Source organism: Sander lucioperca, chromosome 6 (assembly GCF_008315115.2).
Source record: "Sander lucioperca isolate FBNREF2018 chromosome 6, SLUC_FBN_1.2, whole genome shotgun sequence".
Taxonomy (NCBI): Eukaryota; Metazoa; Chordata; class Actinopteri; order Perciformes; family Percidae; genus Sander; species Sander lucioperca.
This window is the reverse complement of record NC_050178.1, coordinates 31,769,716-31,792,235: the sequence shown is the minus strand read 5'-3', so window position 1 is coordinate 31,792,235 and position 22,520 is coordinate 31,769,716. Positions and strand designations below refer to the sequence as shown.

General features: G+C 38.7%; 2 protein-coding genes across 3 annotated transcripts; one reads left to right on the top strand and one right to left on the bottom strand.

Annotated features, from left to right (window-relative positions):
• Positions 1-1,236: 1,236 nt before the first annotated feature.
• Positions 1,237-9,582, top strand: si:ch1073-456m8.1 (leucine-rich repeat flightless-interacting protein 1). 2 transcript variants are annotated; one of them, XM_031322405.2, is made up of 6 exons: positions 1,237-1,493; positions 1,835-1,909; positions 6,425-6,460; positions 6,710-6,871; positions 7,527-7,610; positions 9,041-9,582. In XM_031322405.2, exons 1-6 carry the CDS (start codon positions 1,395-1,397, stop codon positions 9,560-9,562), a joined length of 978 nt encoding a protein of 325 aa, XP_031178265.1. In that variant the 5' UTR covers positions 1,237-1,394; the 3' UTR covers positions 9,563-9,582. The 2 variants fall into 2 exon arrangements, with proteins under 2 accessions (XP_031178265.1, XP_031178259.1); XM_031322399.2 differs by having other exon boundaries at positions 6,422-6,460.
• A 3,293-nt stretch (positions 9,583-12,875) lies between these two features.
• avil (advillin) lies at positions 12,876-22,110 on the bottom strand. The gene is made up of 20 exons (XM_031322386.1): positions 22,033-22,110; positions 21,691-21,812; positions 21,424-21,498; positions 21,037-21,233; positions 20,843-20,951; positions 20,646-20,756; positions 18,943-19,148; positions 18,770-18,848; positions 18,434-18,532; positions 18,113-18,266; positions 17,877-17,977; positions 16,752-16,889; positions 16,425-16,583; positions 16,152-16,331; positions 15,421-15,578; positions 15,164-15,308; positions 14,821-15,009; positions 14,662-14,730; positions 13,807-13,917; positions 12,876-13,294 (listed from the first exon to the last, which is right to left on the bottom strand). The coding sequence occupies exons 2-20, from the start codon at positions 21,748-21,750 to the stop codon at positions 13,181-13,183; spliced, it is 2,454 nt and encodes an 817-aa protein (XP_031178246.1). The 5' UTR covers positions 21,751-21,812; positions 22,033-22,110; the 3' UTR covers positions 12,876-13,180.
• Positions 22,111-22,520: the final 410 nt, after the last annotated feature.

The window sequence follows — 22,520 nt, the reverse complement described above, 5'->3', positions numbered from 1 at the left end:
AAATACTCACCACAGTCTCATCAGCACAAAAACAACTCTTGAGGAAGGAAGCCTCACAGGAGCTGCTGGACTTTTTGACCGTAAATCCAACCTTCTGATGCTTTTGTCCGCCATGATTATCAAGAAATTCAAGAGTGTAGTGATGGTGATGCTATGGAACAAGTAGAGAGATGTAAAGCGGTGCATCTACGCTCCTTCATATGAATGAACTCAATCACAGTCAAGAACAGCTGTAAATAATAATTAATGATGGCTTGATTCCATTTAGCTGCATTGGTTTCATGACTTACCTCAAATAGAAAAGAGCCTATGACAAGTCAAAATATCGGCTGTGATAAAAGGCCTATGAGCCAGTGGTCAGAGTGGATGTGGTAGAGATAATATAGGCCTACATTGTGGACAATTATTATATCATGTTTAATAAAGATCAAAGTATGTTTTGCGTTGTATATGTTGACAATGGAATTATAGGTGCTTTCAAATGTTGCTTAATGAATGAATGTTTAGAAGTTAAAGAATTGTCCCACACTGACAGTATCACATGTATTGTATATTTTGTCTGCTTGTCTCAACTCTTCTTGGAAACGATATGATGGTGAAACTGCATGAAATACAAACCCCGGAGGTCTCATGCTCATCACATCAAATAGGTAAACTCTATAACTCTTGTGTATATTTTATAGACATTTCCACCTAATTTTACACCTTAGTGATATGTTGGTTTTATATCTGCATTATCTTTCCTCCTGTACTGTTGCAAACAATTCCCTTTGGGATGAATAAAGTTGTATCTTATCTTATATTAAGCCTGGCAAAAAAATAATGATTATTTTGTGGGTTGAGCAGTAGACTACTTTGCTGTCCAACTTGCTTTTGTGATGATACTAATTTTACATGGGGATTGGCAGAGACGGAGATTTTAATGTAATTGTATATTGTAATTAATTGTGGTGAGTAGCTTTTTATTGTACTCTCTTCCCCTAAATTTCCCTTATCTACTTCATGTTTTCACAAAATACACACAAACCAGCTCACCTGAACATACTTGATAGGCCTTGTTGTCATCGATGAGTTTCAGGACTTGACATGCCCCATGGTGCTTATTTGAACTTTAAAACAAACAATCTATTTTTAACTGCCCACAGCTTCAAAATGGACTCGTTTCTCCTGTTAGAGGCTGATCTTTTGACTTCTCTGTGGCATGCTCTGAGGGCGGAGTGAGGGCGGTGTTAAAGACAGTTTGTTCCCCTTGGCTCTCCGTAGTTCACAGCCTGGGCGTCGGCAGTACTCCTTTGCTGCTGCTGCGTAGGAAAAACACCTCTTCACCAAGAGAGCTCGGAGGTGTCTCATAAACGTTACATAAACGAAAACGTAGCTAATATAAAACATACAAAATGCATTCAGTCACGCTGGACAGCAGTGGTTCGCCACGGAAACGGACGTTATCTCGGGGACTTAGCGAGGATGAGTCGCTCCGCTGCATAATAAAAGAGGTGAACAGCGAAAACAAAAAGTTTGTTTAGAGCTAGCTAGCTAGCGTTAACGTACATTTTGTGTTAAATGCTAACGTTATCGCGTAGTATTGGATTTTTTTTATTTTTTTTTTAAACATTTAACGTTAGTAATGTAGCTAGTCAGTGTGAATTTTGGCCTTTTTGTTAACTGTTTGAGACTGACCAACGGCTGAACTCGTTTGGTATCAGGCCTGTAACGTTAGCGTCAGTTCACTTCCTCATTATTAGCCAGCTAACGTCAGCTTGTTGTCTTTCTGACTGTATGTATGCGATGCTTGGCTGTTTCACCTACCTGATGTGTGGTTTTGTCTCTTTATCAGACCGAGAGTTCATCCAGGCGTCTGACACGAAGCGACAGCCGAGCAGGCACCCTGAAGAAGAGGAGTGACAGTCAGGTAGGACTGAGCCAGATAACGTGAACAGGAGCCAGGAGTGGACAGAAAAATCGAAACACCTGTACATTGTATTATTAAAGTAGCTAACTATATTTACTCAAGCACTATGCTTACAGTTGTGTTACTTGTGTTTGAGTATTTCCATTGTATGATACTTTATACTAGTTCTACTCCACTAACGTTACATTTCAGAGTGATATAGCTACTGTAATGTACTTTTTACTCCACTATATTCAACTGACAGCTAAAAGTCAGATTCAGATTTTACATAAAGAAACGTATGATAAACATATAAAATACAATGCATACTTACATATTTAACCAGTGGTTCCCCGATTTACCTTGTGGCTCTTTGGAGTGACCCCTAGGTCAGGAATCACTGGACTAAACTAGTGGCTCCGATAGTAAAATGCTGCTTGCATATTAATGCTATTGACAATCCAATGTCAAATATAATATAATAATATATCAGAGTGTGAGTATTTTTTACTTTTGATAACTTACAGTACATTTTGGTGATAATACTTATGTACTTTTACATAAGTTCAATTTTAATGAACTTTTCTTGTTATGGAGTGCTTTTAGAATTGTTGTATTAGTACTTTTAGTAAGGGATCTGAATACATTTTCCTGCACTTAAAACAGACAAACTGGAGCTAAGTTCTGACAAGTTCAAGACTGTTTTTAAACGTTTATTTACAGAAAACCCAAACTTACATTCAGTCAACTTGTTGGGACAGTGTGTTCCTGTCAGGACATTTGATCGAAAGCTTGAAAATTGATTTCTTATCCTTGTATAAATATAATTGCCACTGCAAATGTTTTTTGTTATTATACTTATTAATTACATGCTGTGTTTTGAGAGCTGTTATCAAGCATGGTGCAGTACAGTATTTAGATGAGATCACACATTTTGATAGCTACTATTTCAGTGTACCAACGTCTGTGACTTGTCAGACACTGTAGCGATAGAGAATGAACTACAGGAGAATAAAATAAAAACAAAGGGTTGACCAGTTACAGTCGACAAGTGTTGGTGCTCTTTAGATAGACTGATACACTACAGTTTCTGCTACCATGGCTATTAAAAGTTTAACCCTATCTAAATACCATGGAGGCACCATTTTCGGTAACAGCTGCTATCAAAACAAAGTATGTGATTAGGTATGATTAATGATTCTCTTATGGTTCCTGTCAAAAAGCTTTTCTTTTCTATCTCTGAGAACTAGTAGGCCTTTTTCACAGCAGACATTTAACTTGCCATAGTGGGAAAAGCACAGGTGTTATTTGTGTCCAAGTAAGTCATGACAGTGTGACAACTGAAGCTGTATTCAGCCATCATTCATTTATTATTTACACCTGTTTTTCCTACTGTGACATGTCAAAATGTCTTCAGTGGAAAAAGGCCTAATAACTTAAACTAGGAGCTATTCTCCATGGCGTCATCAATAGTAGTGAAGAAGCTAACAGAAACAAACTACTAAAATTAATTAAAGCAGCAAAAAATATTCAATATTCCTTATTTACACAACATTTCAAATATTTACAATAGTAAAGAATTTCAACACATCTGAACATTGCTTTTCTTATTACGACCAGTGGCGGCACCAGAGATGTTATTTTGCTGGTGCTATGTATGGGGTTGCTCGACATTTCAGTGAGAGTGCTCTGAAATTTAGAGTTTGCCTTGACACACGTAGCCTACACACACGCGCGCAGATACACACCCACCTCCGCAGCGGTTTACTAAGCAAGTGAACGAGAGGGAGAGAGAGATTGATGTTTTTCAGGCACTAAAGTTGCCAATACACAGCACCATAGAACTGATTAGCCCACCGAACATATTTCAAATACCAGCCAACAAGCCGGGTTTACACAATCAATTACTGCAGCTTCCATATAGTAGCTTATATTTGCAGAAGAGTAATGCAGCAGGCCAAGTACACCACACACAGCCAACTACACACATAAACACAAATGGCCCTGACACACCAACCCGATAATCGGCTGTCGGACAGTCTGGCGAGGTCAGTGACTCAAGTCTGTTCGGTGTGTTCCGTGCCGTCGTCCGTTGGAGGAGCTGTCGGCCTTCATTTTGGCCGACCTGACTTGCTGGGTCGGAGGGCGGGCAGTCGGACTCAATGACCAATCTGATTGGTGGCGTGCTAACCCGGAAATGACGAGCGTGATGAGTGTGACTAAGCCTCTCAAAATCTGACGAAAATCTTTTAAACTGACCTTTGACGATCTGAAATGAAGACAGATTCAGCAACTGCATGGCCTATTTCTTGCTTAAAATGTTTTCAGAAACGCATTTCGGTGAACTATTTTCGTAAAATATGAGATCGTATTCTGAACAAGCCGCCATTATGCCCGGATGAAAAATCCGGGAGCAGCCAGACCCACGTGATGCGTTCGTCCAATCAGCTGCCTGTTTTCATTTTTTGGGCGACAATACAGATTAGCGCCGCCTGCTGTTATGGAGACGTATTACGTCTCGCGCACGTGCAGAACGTACGTTCAAGTTGGCGTCGTTTCGGTGTGTTCTGACGCACTTTTTGGAACTCGGGGAGCCGACTGATCAGTCAGACTGCCTGGGTTGGTGCGTCAGGGGCTTAAAACATACACGCATGCATCCTCACGCAGTATTCATACTTGCACAACAATGATGTAACGTTTTTCATATCTGTAGTGACTTAATACTAGGGCCCGACTGATAAAGGATTTTTAAGGCCAATATCGATACAAATATTTGGTGATTTAAAAATCTGATATTCCGACATATCGGCCGATATATATTAAAAGAAAAATATCCAGAAATGCGTAACAAAACATAAACAGATATTTGTTATTTGTAGTTATTTATGAGTGCTCACTAAAATAATATGATAATGCAGTTTAAAACATTTTATTGTCACAACAGAACAGAGGAACATCAAAATATATTTCTGATAAATAAAATGTATAAAAATATAAACTTAACATAGGCTGATAATATCGGCCGACGATATCGGCCGGCCGATATATCGGTCGGGCTCTACTTAATACATCTAAATAAGCCACTGAGGGCGAACGGCTGAACCTGTTTCGAACACGTTTTTAGAGCTATAACTAAACCAATGTCCTGTGCGCTGTATAACTTTGGATTCGATGATCCATTTATTCACAGTTCTGTAAAACACATTTTCACTGTAATGTTCTACTACGAGACAGGGATAAGAGTGAAGTTGTTGCATAGACCCCTATTAGATGACTCCTCACCCACTGTGGCCTCGCTGTGCAATCCCGTGGTCTAAAGTTTTGACAGCAGGGTAACGTTAGGCATCCTGAGCAGCAATCGCGGCCGCGGTCAGGTCATCTTCCTCCGGCCGCTTTTCTTCTTCCCTGTTAGTGACAGGTTCACCATATCTCTGTCTCATTTACAGGTTTTTTGACAGTCTGCACACATCGACGTTTAGGTTGTAAAAAAACGATCCATTGCTAACGTTCCATTCACTTCGCTAATCCTAATGCTTCCAAATATTGCGCTCTTCTTCTTCTGTGTGAATACGTTACTGCGGAAGTAAGGTCAAAAGTTTAATGTGTGCTGCACCCATTGGCCGAATAGTATCACCTGTGTTTTCCAAAAATAAGTTTGTTTTATTAATGTATTTATTCATTTTGTTATATAAATTATAGTATTAACACATTAACGAAAATCATTTTTGATAAATAAACCACAGCAATTTCTTAGGGGTGCTGTGGGAATCCAAGGGGTAGCTACAGCACCCCCAAGCCCCTCCCTGGCGCCGCCTATGATCACGACTCTTAAGGCTGTTTTCTGCTTCTGTGTAGAATCGACAGCGTACCCCCGCAGACCCCTCTGCGTCTACGCCGTAGCCTGACGTGCACCTCTCGAAAAATTTAACTACACGCAGCGACGCGCGTCGCTCGGCCGTGGCTTGGTAGCGTTGCATTTCCCCCGACTCATTTCCTGGTTCTCCTTCTCCATAAACAACATGAAATCAAGGAGAGGGTTAACTATTCCTGCTAAAGATTTCCCACCGTGGTCAGAAAGAACAGGGGAGACACATTGTTTCTCTCACTATGACTCTAGAGTCGGTACTCACTCCGAAGCTAATCGCCGTCACTCTCTCACTTCTCCCTCGCTCTAACACACTCCCCACACACACACACACATGCCGGCTAGACGCACACACCAACGCACAAGTATAAACATCAGGCCACTTACGTAGGCTACGGCGAAAGCTCTGTGTGGAGCCTCCGCAGAACCATAAAAACATTTTTTAGCTTTACACAAGCCAATACCACAGTCCTGCAACACATGGTACTTACTACTACAATAATTTAATTTGTGAATTCATTTTTTTGGTCCTTTTTAATGCTATAATTTGCTTGTAATTTGTTCTACAAGTCATGTTGTAGTTATTTTGTGTAGACGAGAGGAGCAAAGCGTAAAAAAAATCCTATATGGCCTTTTAGAACATGCTTGTCTGTTTTTGTTCTTTTCAGCATTCTGACCAGGACATCTTAATGGGACTCCCAGAAATGGTGAGTATTTCTTACTGTTATCATAATTAAGATGATTATCACTATTTAAAGACTTGTTCACCGTTCTCTCAGGTCTACTAGATCACTGCAGTGATGCATATTCCTTTACATATGGAGGGGTTGTTGTGCTTCCAGAGGAGGCCTCCCACTGATGCCTCTGAGAGCTTACTAAACACTTGTCCTCCCACTGACTGGCATGCTCTCCTCTTAAGTTGCCCACACTGATTTGTCACTGTGTTTGTGGTGAAGCTGGAGCTGCAGGCCAACTATGACGAGGTGGTGCAGGAGCTGCGTGGGCTGGAGGTTGAGCGAGAGACTCTGTTGTTCCAGGTGGACTTCCTGCAGGACACTCTGGAGGGCGTGGAGGAGGTGCTGGCTGAGGCCCAGAGGGAGGCTGGACACGCTAGATTGGTATGTCGAGGCCTCACCCACACTGAAAACCTAGTTTTGCGTCTCTCGTGCTTAGAGCTGTAACAATTCCAAATTTTGCTGTACAATTAATTGTCTCGGAAATAATTGCTATTAACGATGTAATTGTCTCTTTCGGTCAAATTAAAAAATATTTATTTATGCATTTACTTTCAAACAAAGTTTTGATTGACTCCCAGGATACATCTTTTGGTTATGTCACTGTTATGTGACCCAGATGATGTAATAACACAAGTAGACAGCCTATGAAGTAAACCACGCCTCTTTTTTATCATAAAACATTGTATTTTTTTCTTAAATGAACATAAAATTACCTTTTAGCACCTTAGCTAACGTTAGCGGTTGAGGTTAAATAAAGAAATGGCGATTACTTAAAATAATATTGCGATTAGACAACTATTAATTAATTGTTACAGGCCTAATTGTGCCGTGTTTTTATTGTAATATATTTTAACTTTGTGTTTATACTTTTGTGTGTGTGTGTGTGTGTGTGTGTGTGTGTGATGATATAAATAACTTTAGTTACTTATTTTACTCCAGCAATATATAGATGTCTTTTTCCTCTCTAATGAGAAGTTTGTTTGTGTTCCTTGTTGTAATAAAGTATGACACTAACAATTTTTTTCTGTATTTGTAGGAGTTGGAACAAGAGAGAGAGGCCAAGAGGAAACTGGAGAGCATGGTCTGCTCTCTGATGCAAGAGGTGGAGAGATTAAAAGAGGTAATGTGACAATTAACATTACAGACATTAGAGAGGCACGGGGTTTTTGAATTAAAGTCTAAAGTCTTATGGAACCTGTTACATAACAGTTTGTCAGGATTGTGATCTCTTCTTATTCAACTCAATCCCTTGTGGTGTCTGTTCACTGCGGGGAAAAAAGTCATACACAGGGTATTTCCTGCATAGAGGAATTTTTGGCTCCCCCCAAAAAGAGGTTTTAGCCAGCGTCAAAGGTAATTCGACAGCGCCAAGCCGTCTTTTGAGTTCCAGCAGTCAACTTCCCTCGCACCCACAGCTGCTATATTTTACACACGTGGTCCAGTCAGGCTGTACCAGACTCTCCCGTTGACCCTGCTGCTGCGGGGGGCGGTGGCGCAGCGAGGTGAAGCTCTGCTCCTGGCCGAAGGAGGAGCTGCTGCTGAGGTGCACGGAGCTCTCAGCCCTTCCGCCAAAACTCTGACTGCAGGTCGAAGGTGGCAGCGAAGCTGGATCTGGGTCTGACGGCCGTCTGATGTACAGGCATATTAAATTGAGACGGTTTCATAACCGGTTAAAAACTCCTTGCAGTTGTGTTAAATAGCAGTCCACTTTTGTGTTTTGGTATAGTTGTTTTTCACACCTGACGCGAACCATAATGGAGTATGCATGAACTGTAGCCTACTCGAGACCACCTTTTCAAGTGGACCTGGGCACAGATGGACCAACAGCGCCGGGGTACGGTACGCAGTGTTCACGCTAATCAAATGAACTGGACTTTGAGGTCGAGTGAACTCTGATCTGGGCCCAGGTCCCTGATGTGAAAGCCCCCTTACTGCGTTATATTCCATTATATTTTTATATTTTGGAATTTGGTTTTCCTTCACATAAATAAAGACGTTTCCACCATAAATACATTTAAATTTATCAGAATGCAGAAAACGAAATGTTTCAAAATGTTCAAAAATGAAAATAAAATTGAAATACCACTGCATTTATAGCATTGAAATTGTACCATCCACCTGAATTTATATGGTTCGTGGAAAATTCCAGAAGGTGATTTCAAGTAGTGCTATTTTCTTTTTTAGATTTTAAAAAGCAAGTATCCAATATAAAAAAAGAACTGCATTCAGGTTGCTCAAATTGAACTGGTCACTTGAAGTTAAATCTAAAAATGATGTCAAGTCAAAAACATCTGACCTTCTGGAAGTTCCGATGAAAGGAACTAAACAAATATATAAATATAAATTCACTGATGTTTGTTATTCAACATTAAGTATTCAGTAGCGATTACATTTCACATTTTTTTTTATAGCTTTTCTTTGCTTTCATATTGGTCGGGATGGCATTAAATTGACAAGCAAATTTAAATAAATTAATACTAAAATAGCAAATGCAACTACATCTGAAAGGGCACTTAATTTACTTACGGACAATTAAATTTCTCTTGGCAGGAGAGGAATAACGAATCATCTGCTCCAGTGAACGCGCATGAAAGTGTTGACGAGGAAACGAGACAAGGACACCAAATGAATAATGATGCAAAGGAATTGATGAAAGACTCCTCGTTGTGTGAACCTCACAGCAGTGAAAGCAGAGGTAGAGCGTTGGAAGAAGAGGAACAGAGTGAAGGCACAGAGCTGATGAAGCTGCGGAAGTTGGCTAATAAGCCCCTGGGCCACATGCCCTCTCTTGCAGTGGACAACCCATTTTCTGTAGACGGGGTCCTGCAGAGGCCTTATGAAAACGGCGTCGATGACGGACAAAATCCTTCTTCGGACAGGACCGACTCGGACAGCATCAGTGCCTACGAGGATGCGTCTGCTGAGACTCCAGAGCAGGACCGGCTGTTTCCGGGTGACGCAAACACTTGTGAGCTACCTGATGATTCAGAGAAAGGCTCTACTAACAACTGCCTGGTCAATGACGGGGACACCCAAAACCCCAAAAACCCTGACGCTTGTCTTGTGTCTTAATCTGTTTTATCTTCTACTGGGCAAAAGGTCAATGATTATTGATCATTTGGTGGTAATTCAAGAGCTCTTTGATTAGCAGTGTACCCACATCTGATATTTGTGTTCTTAGAAAACATTCAGAGTTGTAATTAGTGCTCCAATGAGTAGTGGATTGAAAGAAAATTGATCTGCAACTATTTTGACAATCAATCAACCGTTGCATTCATTGGTTTCAGCTTCTCAAATGTGAGGATTTGCTGCTTTTCTTTGACACACACACACACACACACACACACACACACACATACATACACACACACACACACACACACACACACACACACACACACACATATACACACACACACACACACACATATATTGTCAAATAATCTTTGGGATTTGGACTGTTGGTGGGAATTTGAAGACACTGGGAAATTGTAATACGTTTTCACTAGTTTTTGACATTTTATAACTATGATTAATCAATTAATCTTCAGCTTGATTGATAATGAAAATAATGGTTAATTGCAGCCCTATTTGTATAACACTGTAGCAGAATTTTAAGTTTCAGTTTTAAATTCAGAACAAAGAAACTCAGGATCCAGGCTGTTGACTAGCTGGAATTCCACTAATGACTACTTAATATTATTTGCCATTAATTTCTTTTTAATATCTGTCTTAACTTTTTTTTGTAACTCGTCGATAGACATGGAAAATAGTCTGTGCTGCGTTGACCATTTACCTCCTTTTAATAAGGTTTATCTGGATACTAACAGCTGCCAGGAAACACAGTGAGCTCTTTAAGTATATGGACAGGGACTGTTGATGTTTAGGCTCCAGTCACAGTAGAAGGTTGGGAATTTAGAGAGGCAGTCGATCACAGTTGTTAACTGCATTTAAAGTGCATATTTGACGTGGCTGTCCTCAGCTGTAGAGCTCGTAATACGTAACACGTAATCCAAAGCAGTTTTAAAAGTTTGTAAGATACAGATTTTTCAATGAAGGGAAAATGCCATCTACTTGCGGCCTTGCTGATCTTTAAAAGATTTTATTTTTTTATCTTTCATATACGTCCCTTTTTCCTGTTATGTTAAATTTAGGGGAATTGATTTGGCTGCATTTGCACTTTCTAAAGTTCTTGTATTGTGGCATAAATGTGTCCGATTCTATCAGAAACCACATTCCCTTAACGACCAAACACGTCAGCGAGAAGTAATCAGCTATCCTGCTGCAAGCTGTGTTCTCTGCCTGCATGGTAATGCTGTATGTTTGCACATTTGCAGTGAAACTTGCTGAAACAAGTCTCTTTAGATGTCTCTGATTGCTGTAAACATTTTGTATTTAATTGCGATTTTTTTACGTTGTTTTTTACAATGTTACATTTCTTTCATGTTTGATGCTAGAACAGACCCTTTTCACCTCATTTGTGATAGTTTGCATGAGCACCTAAGAATGTACATTGATTTCCAAACTGCACATGAATTGATCAGTGTCATTTATTAGTACTTTTGCACGCAGTACACCTATATGAATAATGATCTAAGGTATTTACTGCGATAATTGGTGTTTTGAAGGGATTTTAATTTTGTTTGCAAATAATGTATCGTTCTGTCATTTCCTGGTCTTAAAGGTGGTTCTTTAGCAAAGTTACCAAATACCTTCAGTTTTAATGGAACATATATGACACTAAATGAAAATCACAATTTGATATCTGATTCTGTTGCACAAAAAACAAAAGCGGAACAATATTAATACATTTGTGGAAATTTGAAACTAAGGTAGAATGTTTGCAGTGCTACATTTAGCTGCTTATTTTATGTGTTTAAGGCAGTGTGTTAATGTTTGTATTGACCCATTTGACTTTTGTATTACCTTTATCACACAGAGTCCTTATTTTTTCCACAAAATGAGCTACTGTAGTGCTGAGTGGTGCCACAGTGGTCAGTTCTTAAGCAAAGGTCATTTGCAACCAACACTAGTCAGACGTTTCTACATCCAGTCATTGGTTGTTTATGCTGTCATCAATTCATTTTAGGTTCCTATTGATTTCCTTTCAGGTCAAAGGATTTGGTTTGTTGTAATGAACCAGTAAAGTAACGTTACTCTGACTTCAAATGTTCCTCATTTTAAACTTCCATCACTGGTGCTGTAAGCATTTTGAGCACACAGCAGTGACTTTGACAATTTATCAAGTAATCAAATTGGATTGTGTTTATTTTCCTCAACAATGCAAACAATATGTTCTTACTGTAATTTGATGTTTTATGGGTCTAGATCTTTTTTTCTTGTCCTGAGCTTTGTATTAAATGTTCAGATGTATTAATTACGTACATTTATACTTGTAACCAGACTTCCAGACATATCAAAATAAAAAGAGTGAATAATGCTAATGCTGATTAAGTCATTTATTTTGACCTATATTTAAAATATTCATGACATGTTTGACTTCCCCCGTGACCCAACCCCGGATAAGCAGACAAAAATGGATGGATGGATGGATGGATGGATGGATGGATGATAAAGAAATCACCATCACCAGCAGCTTTAAAACTAAACCCCTGTAACCATCCATTGGTGAAAAAACTTTGGCAGATGTCAGGGTCTAATTTACTACAGATAAATGCCATAGCATGCTTTATGTAAACTTAAAGGGGACATATTATGAAAAACTCTTTCAGTTTTTGTGCACATACATTTGGATATCTGGAGTGCCACAAACTGAAAAAAGGAAAGACAGCCAGTTTTTTGAAGGCTGCCTACATCAGAAAACATGGGATTCAGCAAGCCTTTCAGATTTGGCTCCCTTTTCTATGTCACATGCAGGCTCATTAGAATATACCCCACCTCCAATTGATAAATTGGATTGGTGAATCCACCAGAAATAGCACTGAACTCTGTACTCCTGCAGATATGTAAATTAACTTTTAAACTGGTTTAAATTGCTTAATCTTTTTTGTCTGAAGTATTTCATTTTCTCTTGGCCTGACATGTTGTAACATTATTTGTCCAACAGATGGCAAAGTAGACTTCTATTTAAAGGGGAAATCAGAGCTTGGTTTGGTGTTCAGGAGTGAGCTCAGAGTTAATAAAAGTTACATAAGTGTTTGTTACTGTAATATGTTTGATAAATTATACATATTTTACACATGTTCTTTCTAAAAAATGTTTTTAATGTATAGTTGTTATGTCTACAGTAATTGGTCTTTTCTCATATGAAGCCTTTTCTTCAAGACTGAAGTTCTTCCTCACAGGATTAATGTGATGTCTCGTTATATGGCTAAAATGTGTTATTTCAGTAGAGGTTAGCCATGCCACAAAGACATACACAGCATTGTAAGCATTCGAGTTTATATTGTTTCCTACTGAGAGTTCAAATAATATCACAAACAATGAATTAAACAGTGTCAGTTGTATAACATCCGAACAGGTTAAAACAAGAATCAAGTATTCAAGACCTGTATCATAGTGATTTGGAACAAATGTATGAATAACAATAAAATCGGGATGAAAAGACACATATAATTTACTCCAAAATCAGATTGAGCTAAAGTGGAAAGTCAGTAATTGTAGGGGAGGGGGAGCTGACACAAAGTCTTTAACAGTAATAGCTTATTTCAAATATAGACAATAATCTGATTAAAACAGCCCTTTTTCTTTCTTCATTTTTAGTTGTTTCCACTGCGGCATGCTGGCAAAGTTGTCTTTGGTGATCCCAAATATGTTGTTGAAGTCAGAGTCAGACAGGTATTTCTGAAAAGCAGTTCCCAAATGTTAGTTAGTGAAAACAAATGACTAACAATGCATCACTGATACTATTTGGCAGCAAAGCATCATGGTTACACCTCACAATAAAGTGCACAAAATGTTGAGTGATTCAATAATGATTGAACAGGGAACAAATCAGGGACTAACTGCTAATTAATGAGTAGCTCCTGAATAATAATAATCAAACATGGAACATGACAGTAACTTGTTTTATGGGTCAGTCATTTCCTAATTATTTCCTAGGAAGTTTCTTAGAAAACAATATTTGATTTCGTACTAATTATACACACAAAGAGACAGCAGATAAAAATGTAAAATGTGTCTACAGACACCTTACAATTCAACATATATGGAGATATAATAAAGGAAGAATAAGCTAATATTTCCTTGGGTTTAAATTGTGCTTTAAACCCAAGAAAAGGAAATCCCTTTTTCCCCTAGAATATAAAAAAGGTGTTGCCAAGTTGATTATTTCCACTCCGGGTAATTTAATCTACCTCTTTCTGGGTTGGGTCAACACCTTCAGGCAGCTCACTGGCGAGTTTGTTGACCAATTTGTCAGGTGGAAAAGACTGAAAGCTTTTCTTACTTTTGACACAGTTCTGCTCCTAGAAAGTCACATCAAGGTTCAGGTTAAGATTATTAATCTTTGTATCATCATTAATATATCACTGCCTGTTGTGGCATTGAATCGGATAGATAGAGTACTTTGTAAGTTCAAGTTTTTGACCCCTGTCTCTGACGTTTTGTCATAACTCTTATTCAAGGTTGCTAAAAATTGATATGTTAAAAACTCTTCTTCAATTCTTCCATGTAATTATTACTACTACTACTACTACTACTACTAATAATAATAATAATAATAATAATAATAATAATAATAATAATAATAGCTTTATTTATATAGCACCTTTAAGAACAGAGTTTACAAAGTGCTTTGACAGACAAAGCAAGGTAAAAGCAGGATATCTAGATGTCAATATAACAACAGAGAGCTAAACAGTGGGGCCAAACAATAGCAAGACAACATTTGGGTAAATAAAAACAAGAAGACAAAAAACCCACAACATAGTAGAGAGAAGACAATTAGAATGTCCCTAGTACTCCCTAGTAAGAATTGCTAACCTGGTCATGCTCGAGGTTAGAGTAAACCTTTGCAGCCCTACAGTAACCATTCCTGAATGTCCCTCTGTATATCTGTGTGAAATCTAATAAGTTCTTTAACAAAGAAACGTTATCCTAAATGTAACATGCATGAGAAATAATGGGTAACATTTTGGTAACCATTGTATTATACAAATAACTATTTATGTTGCTAAAAAGCTTGAAGAAATGAATACGACTTTACGTACAACTGGAACATTAAAAGATGTTGCTTCATCTCCCAACTCCTTCTTCAACTCCTCGTAGCTCTTTCCTCCCTAAAAGAAAGAAATGTTTGTCAGCATATGTTTTTTTTTGTACTCATCAGTGTACATGTCGATGCGCTATTTCAGTTCCCAACCACTCACACTCCATTTGGAGGGGTCCCAGGCTGTAAACCACCCAGTGAAGGTGGGCGGCTCAAATCCCTGCTTGATCAAGACAATGGGGGTGTCTGGGTCTCTGGCGCCCGGGTGGGTACGCAGGTACTCTTGGCTGGTGGCCACTGCTTCTTTGCGCTCTACCTCATTGGCGTCTTTACCAATCCAGAGAAACACCTGAGGCCAACGATAAAAAAAAGAAGTAACATGGCACAAAAAAGGCGACACAAAAATTCAGGTATGTTAGGGGTGTGATTGCATTTAGCTTTGAAATGTATAGTTTTCATTAAAAAGGTCAGTTTTCTTCGTTACAAACAGCATCACCTCATACCTGGTCCCATGTGTCCAGCAGCATGACATCATCCTCGTTGAGGTCATCCTGCATGAACTGAGTCACCTCGGTCACAATGAAACGGCCCGTCTTATTGGAGCATTCAAACAGGCGCGGCTGGTGATCTAAAACCGTCTGCTGTAATCTGTAATCAACATCATGCAACACGCAAAATAGTGGGAAACAAGCGTGTTACCTTTGCTTCAACTCTCATGAAGCTTGTTTGCAGATAATAGTATTGTATGTGTCATCATCACCTCTTGTCACTAGCATAGGGAGCTTTCCCTCCAAGCAACTCCCAGAATGCAATGGGCTCCTGACCCTCTGCCACAATCTCCTCAGAACCTTTCTGTGAGTTCTGGCCAATCACAGAGCTCACCTCCTTTGCCATGGCTCTCTCGTCTCCACTTGATCCCTGGTAACAAAAAGTCAGTTACTTTGATATAGTACACTAAATGGCCAAAGGTATGTGGACACCCAAACACTACAATTCACTGCTATAACAGTCTCTGTTATTCCAGGGAAGACTTTCCAGTATTTACTCCCATTCAGCCACAAGAGCGTTAGTGAGGTCGGGCGCTGATGTTGGGTGATAAGGTCTGGCTCACGTTCCAGTTCCTGACCTGGCTTTGTACTCAAGGGCCTTCTCCAAACTGTTGCCACAATGTTGGAAGCACACTGTTGACTAAAGTACCATTGTACTATGTAGCATTAAGATTTCAATACAGTAAGGGGCTTAATCCAAAACATGTAAATATAAATGTATAAACGTTTCTGGACGTGGTTTCTATACATTTTAGCCATATATCTTTACATATATTTTACCTTTATGTAACCGCAGACACACAAATGCATACAAAAGTACATAAAATACAAGAAACCATACAACAAAATGCTACAAAAAGTATCATATTGTGTTGTATTGTATTGTCACCTTGTTCAGTGAATTATCAGTTTCTTGATCTGATTTTAACACCACCTTTCTTACCTTTCCACACCAAAGATACATTCCTGATTGGCTCTTTAGTAAAAACACATCATTGGAGTTCAAAGAGGTAGCCAGGGCAGGAACCTCAATGGCTTTTGTGTTGGATGGGTCAGAACCATGGATCTGGAATAACCTTATCGGTGGTTCTGGTTCAGAGGACCCTTTTCTAGATGTTCCCCCCTAACAGAAAAAAAGAGAAATATTCTGTACTCTTATACAAACTGTATACACACATACATTTTTCCAAATTAATGATTATTAATGCAGTCGTACCTCAAAGATGACCATTTTACCCTTGAACATCGCCATAAAGTGTCTTGGTTCTTTGCCCATTGTTGTTCTCACTTGGACTGGCTCATCACCATACTTCTGATCCAAGTACACAGCCTGAAATGCTGAGGCTGCAACTTCATCCTGTGATGCATGACGCCCCTGAAATAATAAGTGGTAAATTAGCTCCATCATATAATACAGTGATAATCAGAAAATTCCAAAACAGGGACAGTGAAGGATAGACTTTCTTGTAAGCAACTTATTAAGAAACGTAATATTTCAGTGTATACTATGCGTGTGTATGTAAGACAATGGGCAAATCCTTACCTGCCATATATAGAGCAGGTAACACTTCTTGTTGTTAACCAAGTAAGTGTAGAGGATCAGGTAGCAGTCTCCCCCATAGAAGTATCCGTACCATTGAGGGTCCACGGGGACAAGCTCCAGATTCTCAATTCTCCACACCTGGGCACATCACAAAGGTACTGAATTCTTCATTCTTTTCTCTATTGCTTTTGCTATTCCTTGAAGGGCCAAGCAAATAAATACATTGCATTATATAAAAAGATATACATTTCAAATAAAATAAATATACATATACAAATAATACAAATAAAATATATGCCCACAGAAACAAAATATAAAGTAATTTATATGCAAATAAATAATTCAATAAATAAGTAAATATTTTAAAACAAATAAATACATACAGAACTAAATGGACAAATACATGTAAAAATAAATGAAACATATAACATAAATATTTCCACATGTATTTATTATTTTATTGATTTCTCTTTATATTTCCAATTTTTTTATTTACTTATTTCTTCTTTGCGGCAGTAGCTCAGTCCTTCATTCTACTGTCATGGCTTAATTGAACAGAACAGAGCCATCGTTAATATTATTAGCAACACCTGCTGCTTTTCCTGTTATGACAAGTCAAAATGTCTGCTGTGAAAAAGGCATCTTGAGTGCTACATATTGCCAAACAAAGTTTTAATTAATCAAAATACTACAAAGTAATTGCCACACAGACAGCCAGGGGCCTTTGGGGCCCCCGGGGGTCTGGGCCCCGGGACTGCCGTTTGTCATCTCTGTTTCTATGCTTAGCTGCACTTTAGACTAAATGCCAATGGTAACATACATACATGCTAGCATTAACATGTTAACATATCAACAGTTAGCATGTTGACAACACTATACTACTGGATGTTTGACATACAGTATATTAACATGCTAACATGCATAATCACATTTAACATAGTATTGCAACATTCTTAACTTTAACATGCTAGCAAGCTGACATTAGTATATTAGCACACTGTGTTAGCATTGATTTTAATATAGGCTAGTGCTGAAGCTGCACGTATTCAGTCATTGGGTTTTGGACCTGTTAGATGATAGACTGATCCTCCTCAAAGCACATTCAGATGAAATAGTCACAGATACCTCCACTTGACCTGAGCCATTGTCCACCATTCGCTCCTGTGCAGCGACCTCTGGCATCACGTGCATCCGAGAGGCATCAAACTTTTCCTGTGTGATATGGGCTAAAGCAAAATATGGTCACAAAACAAAACCAATTGAATTTTTATTTTTATTTATTTATTTATTTAAATCAGAACCAATATATGTACTATTAGTCTGTGCTTGTTGTGTTTTTGTAAATTTAAGAACACACCTACCCACTTTCCCTCTTGTATGCACGTTGCCCAGACCTTGAGTCTGGTTCTTAACAGTCCACCTCTGGAACAGCTGCTTGAAGAGAGCTGACTCTGCGCCATCATTCACCGTCTCCACATTTGTAGTGATCGGGTAGTTTTTCGCTTTGATGAACTCCTGTAACAGCCAATCAGACAAAAAGATAGCAAATACACTCATACATTTATTGCAGGACTATTGTATTACACTGCATTAGTTTTAGCTGGGTGTACCTAATATGGCATGCAAAAGCAATCAAACACAAGCTGTGGATACATGTAAAGGTCTGATGTAGAGTCACTCACCAAAGCTCTGGTCATAGCAGCCTGTCTCTCAGCTTTGTTTGCTTTCTTCCCCTTCCATACAAAGATCTTCGCCCCTCCCTGATCCAGGAAGTAGCAGTCCTAAACAGATAATAATATTAAATATATATGACTTAAGCATTTCTTACCATTAGAAAATAAAATGTGTTCAAGTTGTATGAGTCCAAACAGCAGTATCAAGAGTTTAAAGCCTTTAGCTGTACAGGAATGGTGAAATGTCACACTAGATGGACAACCGTACCAAGTTTTGAAGTGGCATTAGCATCCATCTTGATGTGGCATATACATCCTTTAGTGGTCAATATTGCACCAACTCACATCATGGTTGAGGAGATCCTGAACCAGTGGTCTGGTAGCGACTTCTGTGACCTTCATCTGACCATCAGCATCTGTCACACTGAAAAAAAGACAAATTAGAAGAAGCAAACAACATTTTAACTGGACATGGACTACATGAAACACTGGATATCATGGACTAGTGAGCAGCTCACTGGTAAAGTGTGAGTTTTGCCTTCTGTTCCTGGTCAGCAATTTCATCTGGAGGTCCGTCCGTCAGCGCCGAGCTTCTTTCTCCAAGAATACCATTCAGGATCTCCATGTTCTGAGGAGAGTTGCTCTCTTCGTCACCCTCGATCACTCGGACCTCTGCCCGACCTCCTCTCTCTCGGTCTCGGATGTCTTTGGCCAACTCCATGCCCTGAGAAGCAGAAGCACAACACAGACCAACTACACACTCCAGAAATCTCAGATTTTAAACTTGGAGTGTGCACACTGAATTCACTACCAGATATTAAACAAATGTAAAACTACATTTAAAGTCTATTTTAAAAGTGAGATGTCATAAATGTACTGACAATCTCATTGCTGATCAGTATACCCTAATAAACTTTAAACAAGCATACTGTATATGTGCAGTTTTTACTCGTTCAGTAAGATTTATTAGCAGCATCTAGTCATCTAGTAGCAGATAGTAAAGGTGAGTTTAAAGGGACAGTTCACCCCAAAATCAAAAACATGTATTTTTCTTTTACCTATAGTGCTATTTATCAAGATGTCTGCCATCTCACCAATATGGTGGAACTAGATGGCACTCAACCTGTGGTGCTAAAAGCGCCAAAAAAAATACTTTTGAAAAACTCAACATTTTTTTTCTTCCAGAAATCATGACCATGACCATTCTTTCTACCAAACTACACCCATCAACTGTATACCCGCGCAGCAGGAAGTGTAGGCTACTCACGGACAAGAGGCTCATGCTTGTGACAGCGTGAAGGGAAGGCAGACATCTCTATGGCCGATATCTCCAACACTGGGCAACTCACACTAAAACAATCTAGATTGATAAATAACACTGCAGGTAAGGATTTTGGGGTTAACTGTCCCTTTTAAGTTTAGTGCAATACCCATAACCCATTTATTTAATAGGTCATTTTTTAATAGGCGTGAATGTATAAATTATATTTAAGTTGACCAAATACTAATTGTATCTACTTTTCATTGTGGACTTTCAATGTTGGTTTCTTAGAAATCCCATTATTATGATAGGACATGTATCCTTACTAATGGCTAAATCTGAACTAACTTAAATGTGGGGTAGAAAAAGTGATGTAAACACCTAGAATATGAATATCAAGGACCTGAAAGTTTCAGTCATCACTGCATTACTGTTATATAGTTTTGAACTGTGTGTGGTGGGATAATGAATCATTCAGAGCCTCCGGCCTATTTTGCGGGAAGTAGGACATGAGCTCCGTTTGCATGCTCCCGCAGCTTTCCATAAAGGTTTAATGATGATATTTAGATTTGGAGAGGGCAACACGGAAAGTAGACTGGTTTCAGAGTCTGCACCTCTAACGTGTACCATGTACATCCAGATAAAATGCTGCAAATAGAACATTAGACCTGATAGAGCATGGTAAATATGTCACTTTTCAATTCACATGATCATAAAACATCTTTATATCAGAAAATATATATAGTGAACAATATATAGTTATTGTTATGTTATTATTGTACACTGGGAAATATAGTTGCAAATGGATGAACTGATTTTATTTTTAATATCTTGTATTATTGAAAAAGAAAACTAGTTAAGAGTGAAAAATTGTGGAGTTTTCTACTCATGTATGTTTATGTGTTTCCCTATGAATTCTGCAACCAACAATTTAGACAGACCCCCACACAAAAATCTTACTTTAAGCTTTTCCTGTTTGTTACACTTCGGTCCATTCCACTGAACGATGGTCTTGCCAATGTCCAACAAAAACACATCTCCAAGGTTGAAGCTCTTCCAGCTCATCTCCACCTGAAACAAATTGAACATAAATCACTCTTTCTACATGACATCCTCTGTGCCATTAAGATTAACAACCATTGTGAAGCATGGCCTACCTCTTTTGCAATCACCCTTTTCTTCCCTTTGACATGAAGCAGTCTCTTAATGTCATAGGTGTTGGTTTCAGTGTGCCTCATGCCTGATGCAACTCCACCTTTCTTATAGCTAAACAAGGGAGATGATTATTTTTTCATGGTTTATTTCACTGCCTATAAAATGATGGCCTTCTGTAAAAGACATTTTCACTCACATTACTCCTTGTTTGAAGTAGCCTCTAAAGGCATCAGACTCGTGGCCCTGAACTTCACGGTGCTGGACTGGAGTGGAACCCAAAAACTCATCAAGCTGTATGGTGTAAACAGCAGCTGCACCCTGTTCATCCTGAGTGGACTCCGAGCCGATCCAGTAGTGGATATCATAACGCAGAGAGCTGCTCACCTTCTGAGTCTGTGGGGAGTGGAGAAAGAGTGTGTGCGGGGTGGTGTATAAACCAGGATGCTATCTGATATACTAAAAGACAAAAACATCTTGTCACTGCTTCATTATTACAAAGTCTACAAATACAACTGTAGGTTTTACTAAACAAACAAGCAGCCATGGCACCCAAAACCCCAATTAGTCACCTTCTCAGACTTACATACAGAAGTACGTAGCAGTCACCCTCATAAAAGTTTCCATAAGAATTCTCAGGGATTTGTACCAGCTCCATTTTCTGTTGCAAAGAGAGAGAGAAAAACATTTCAGGTCTTAAAATAACCCATATTGCTCAATCCCTTTTCCCGCCACATCATCGCTGCTGTTTTAGTTTTTTACTTTTTTTCTTCTTTTATCATGAGACCAAACTGATTTGGGAAAACTTCAGTCCACAGTCACTATTGCAGCATCTACTGTAAAATCAAATTACCTCAATTCTCCAGATTATAATCCCAGCGTTTTTAGTTACTGCTCTAAATGTGTACTCCATGTTGCTCGGATGCAATCAGCTTCAGTGGCACTTGTACACTTTTGTTGCTTTGTTTTCTTTTTCTGAAAGAGGGGATCATTATGAAATCACAAATTTGTTGGTACATTAAATACATTTCCCTACAGCACGAACCTACAACAACACAAATGTTGACATTTTTTTAAAAGGTTTTGCTCTTTACTCTATTTTCTCTTGATAAAATGCAGAAGAGATTTATAGCAAACCTACAGCAATGATATTTGATCAAATCTCATAATTTATATATTATCCAACAGAACGTACCTGGTATTCTTGTTTGAAGACTACCCTTGCAACAGCTGATTTTCTATCTGGTAACCAAAGGTCTTCAGTCCTCTTCCCCTCACTGCCCCTAACATATTTGCCTGTGTTTGCATGCTTCTGAACCTCTCACATTCTTCTGCCCAATCACTGAGGAAGACACAAAATCATGTAGGCAAATGTGCTGAAAAAAAGGATTGACGCATATTCAAATGCACAAGCACACACAGTAACACTGATCACTGTCATTTTGTCCATTCATTTCACAGCCTACTCAGCCCTGTACCTCCACATTCGCACCATATATGGATATATGCACAGCTGTGGGTAGAAAGACTTTTTATAAATGATAACTTAGTGTTAATGAGCTTCACAAGAATGGTATATTATAACATGAATTGTTATAGTTAGTTATAAGCATAAATATTACAATGATTATTTGTTTACATTATAGTAGTAGTAGTATTAGCAGTAGTGACAGGAGTAGTAAT

Excerpts from the sequence above, each read along its gene's own strand:
- si:ch1073-456m8.1 (XM_031322399.2), top strand. The coding sequence starts at position 1,395 with ATGCATTCAGTCACGCTGGACAGCAGTGGTTCGCCACGGAAACGGACG. Across the intron at positions 1,494-1,834 it reads TCCGCTGCATAATAAAAGAG|ACCGAGAGTTCATCCAGGCG; the intron begins GTGAACAGCGAA and ends TCTCTTTATCAG. Across the intron at positions 6,461-6,709 it reads TAATGGGACTCCCAGAAATG|CTGGAGCTGCAGGCCAACTA; the intron begins GTGAGTATTTCT and ends TTTGTGGTGAAG.
- avil (XM_031322386.1), bottom strand. The coding sequence starts at position 21,750 with ATGGAGTACACATTTAGAGCAGTAACTAAAAACGCTGGGATTATAATC. Across the intron at positions 20,952-21,036 it reads TACTTCAAACAAGGAGTAAT|CTATAAGAAAGGTGGAGTTG; the intron begins GTGAGTGAAAAT and ends TCCCTTGTTTAG. Across the intron at positions 15,309-15,420 it reads CCCTATGCTAGTGACAAGAG|ATTACAGCAGACGGTTTTAG; the intron begins GTGATGATGACA and ends TGTTGATTACAG.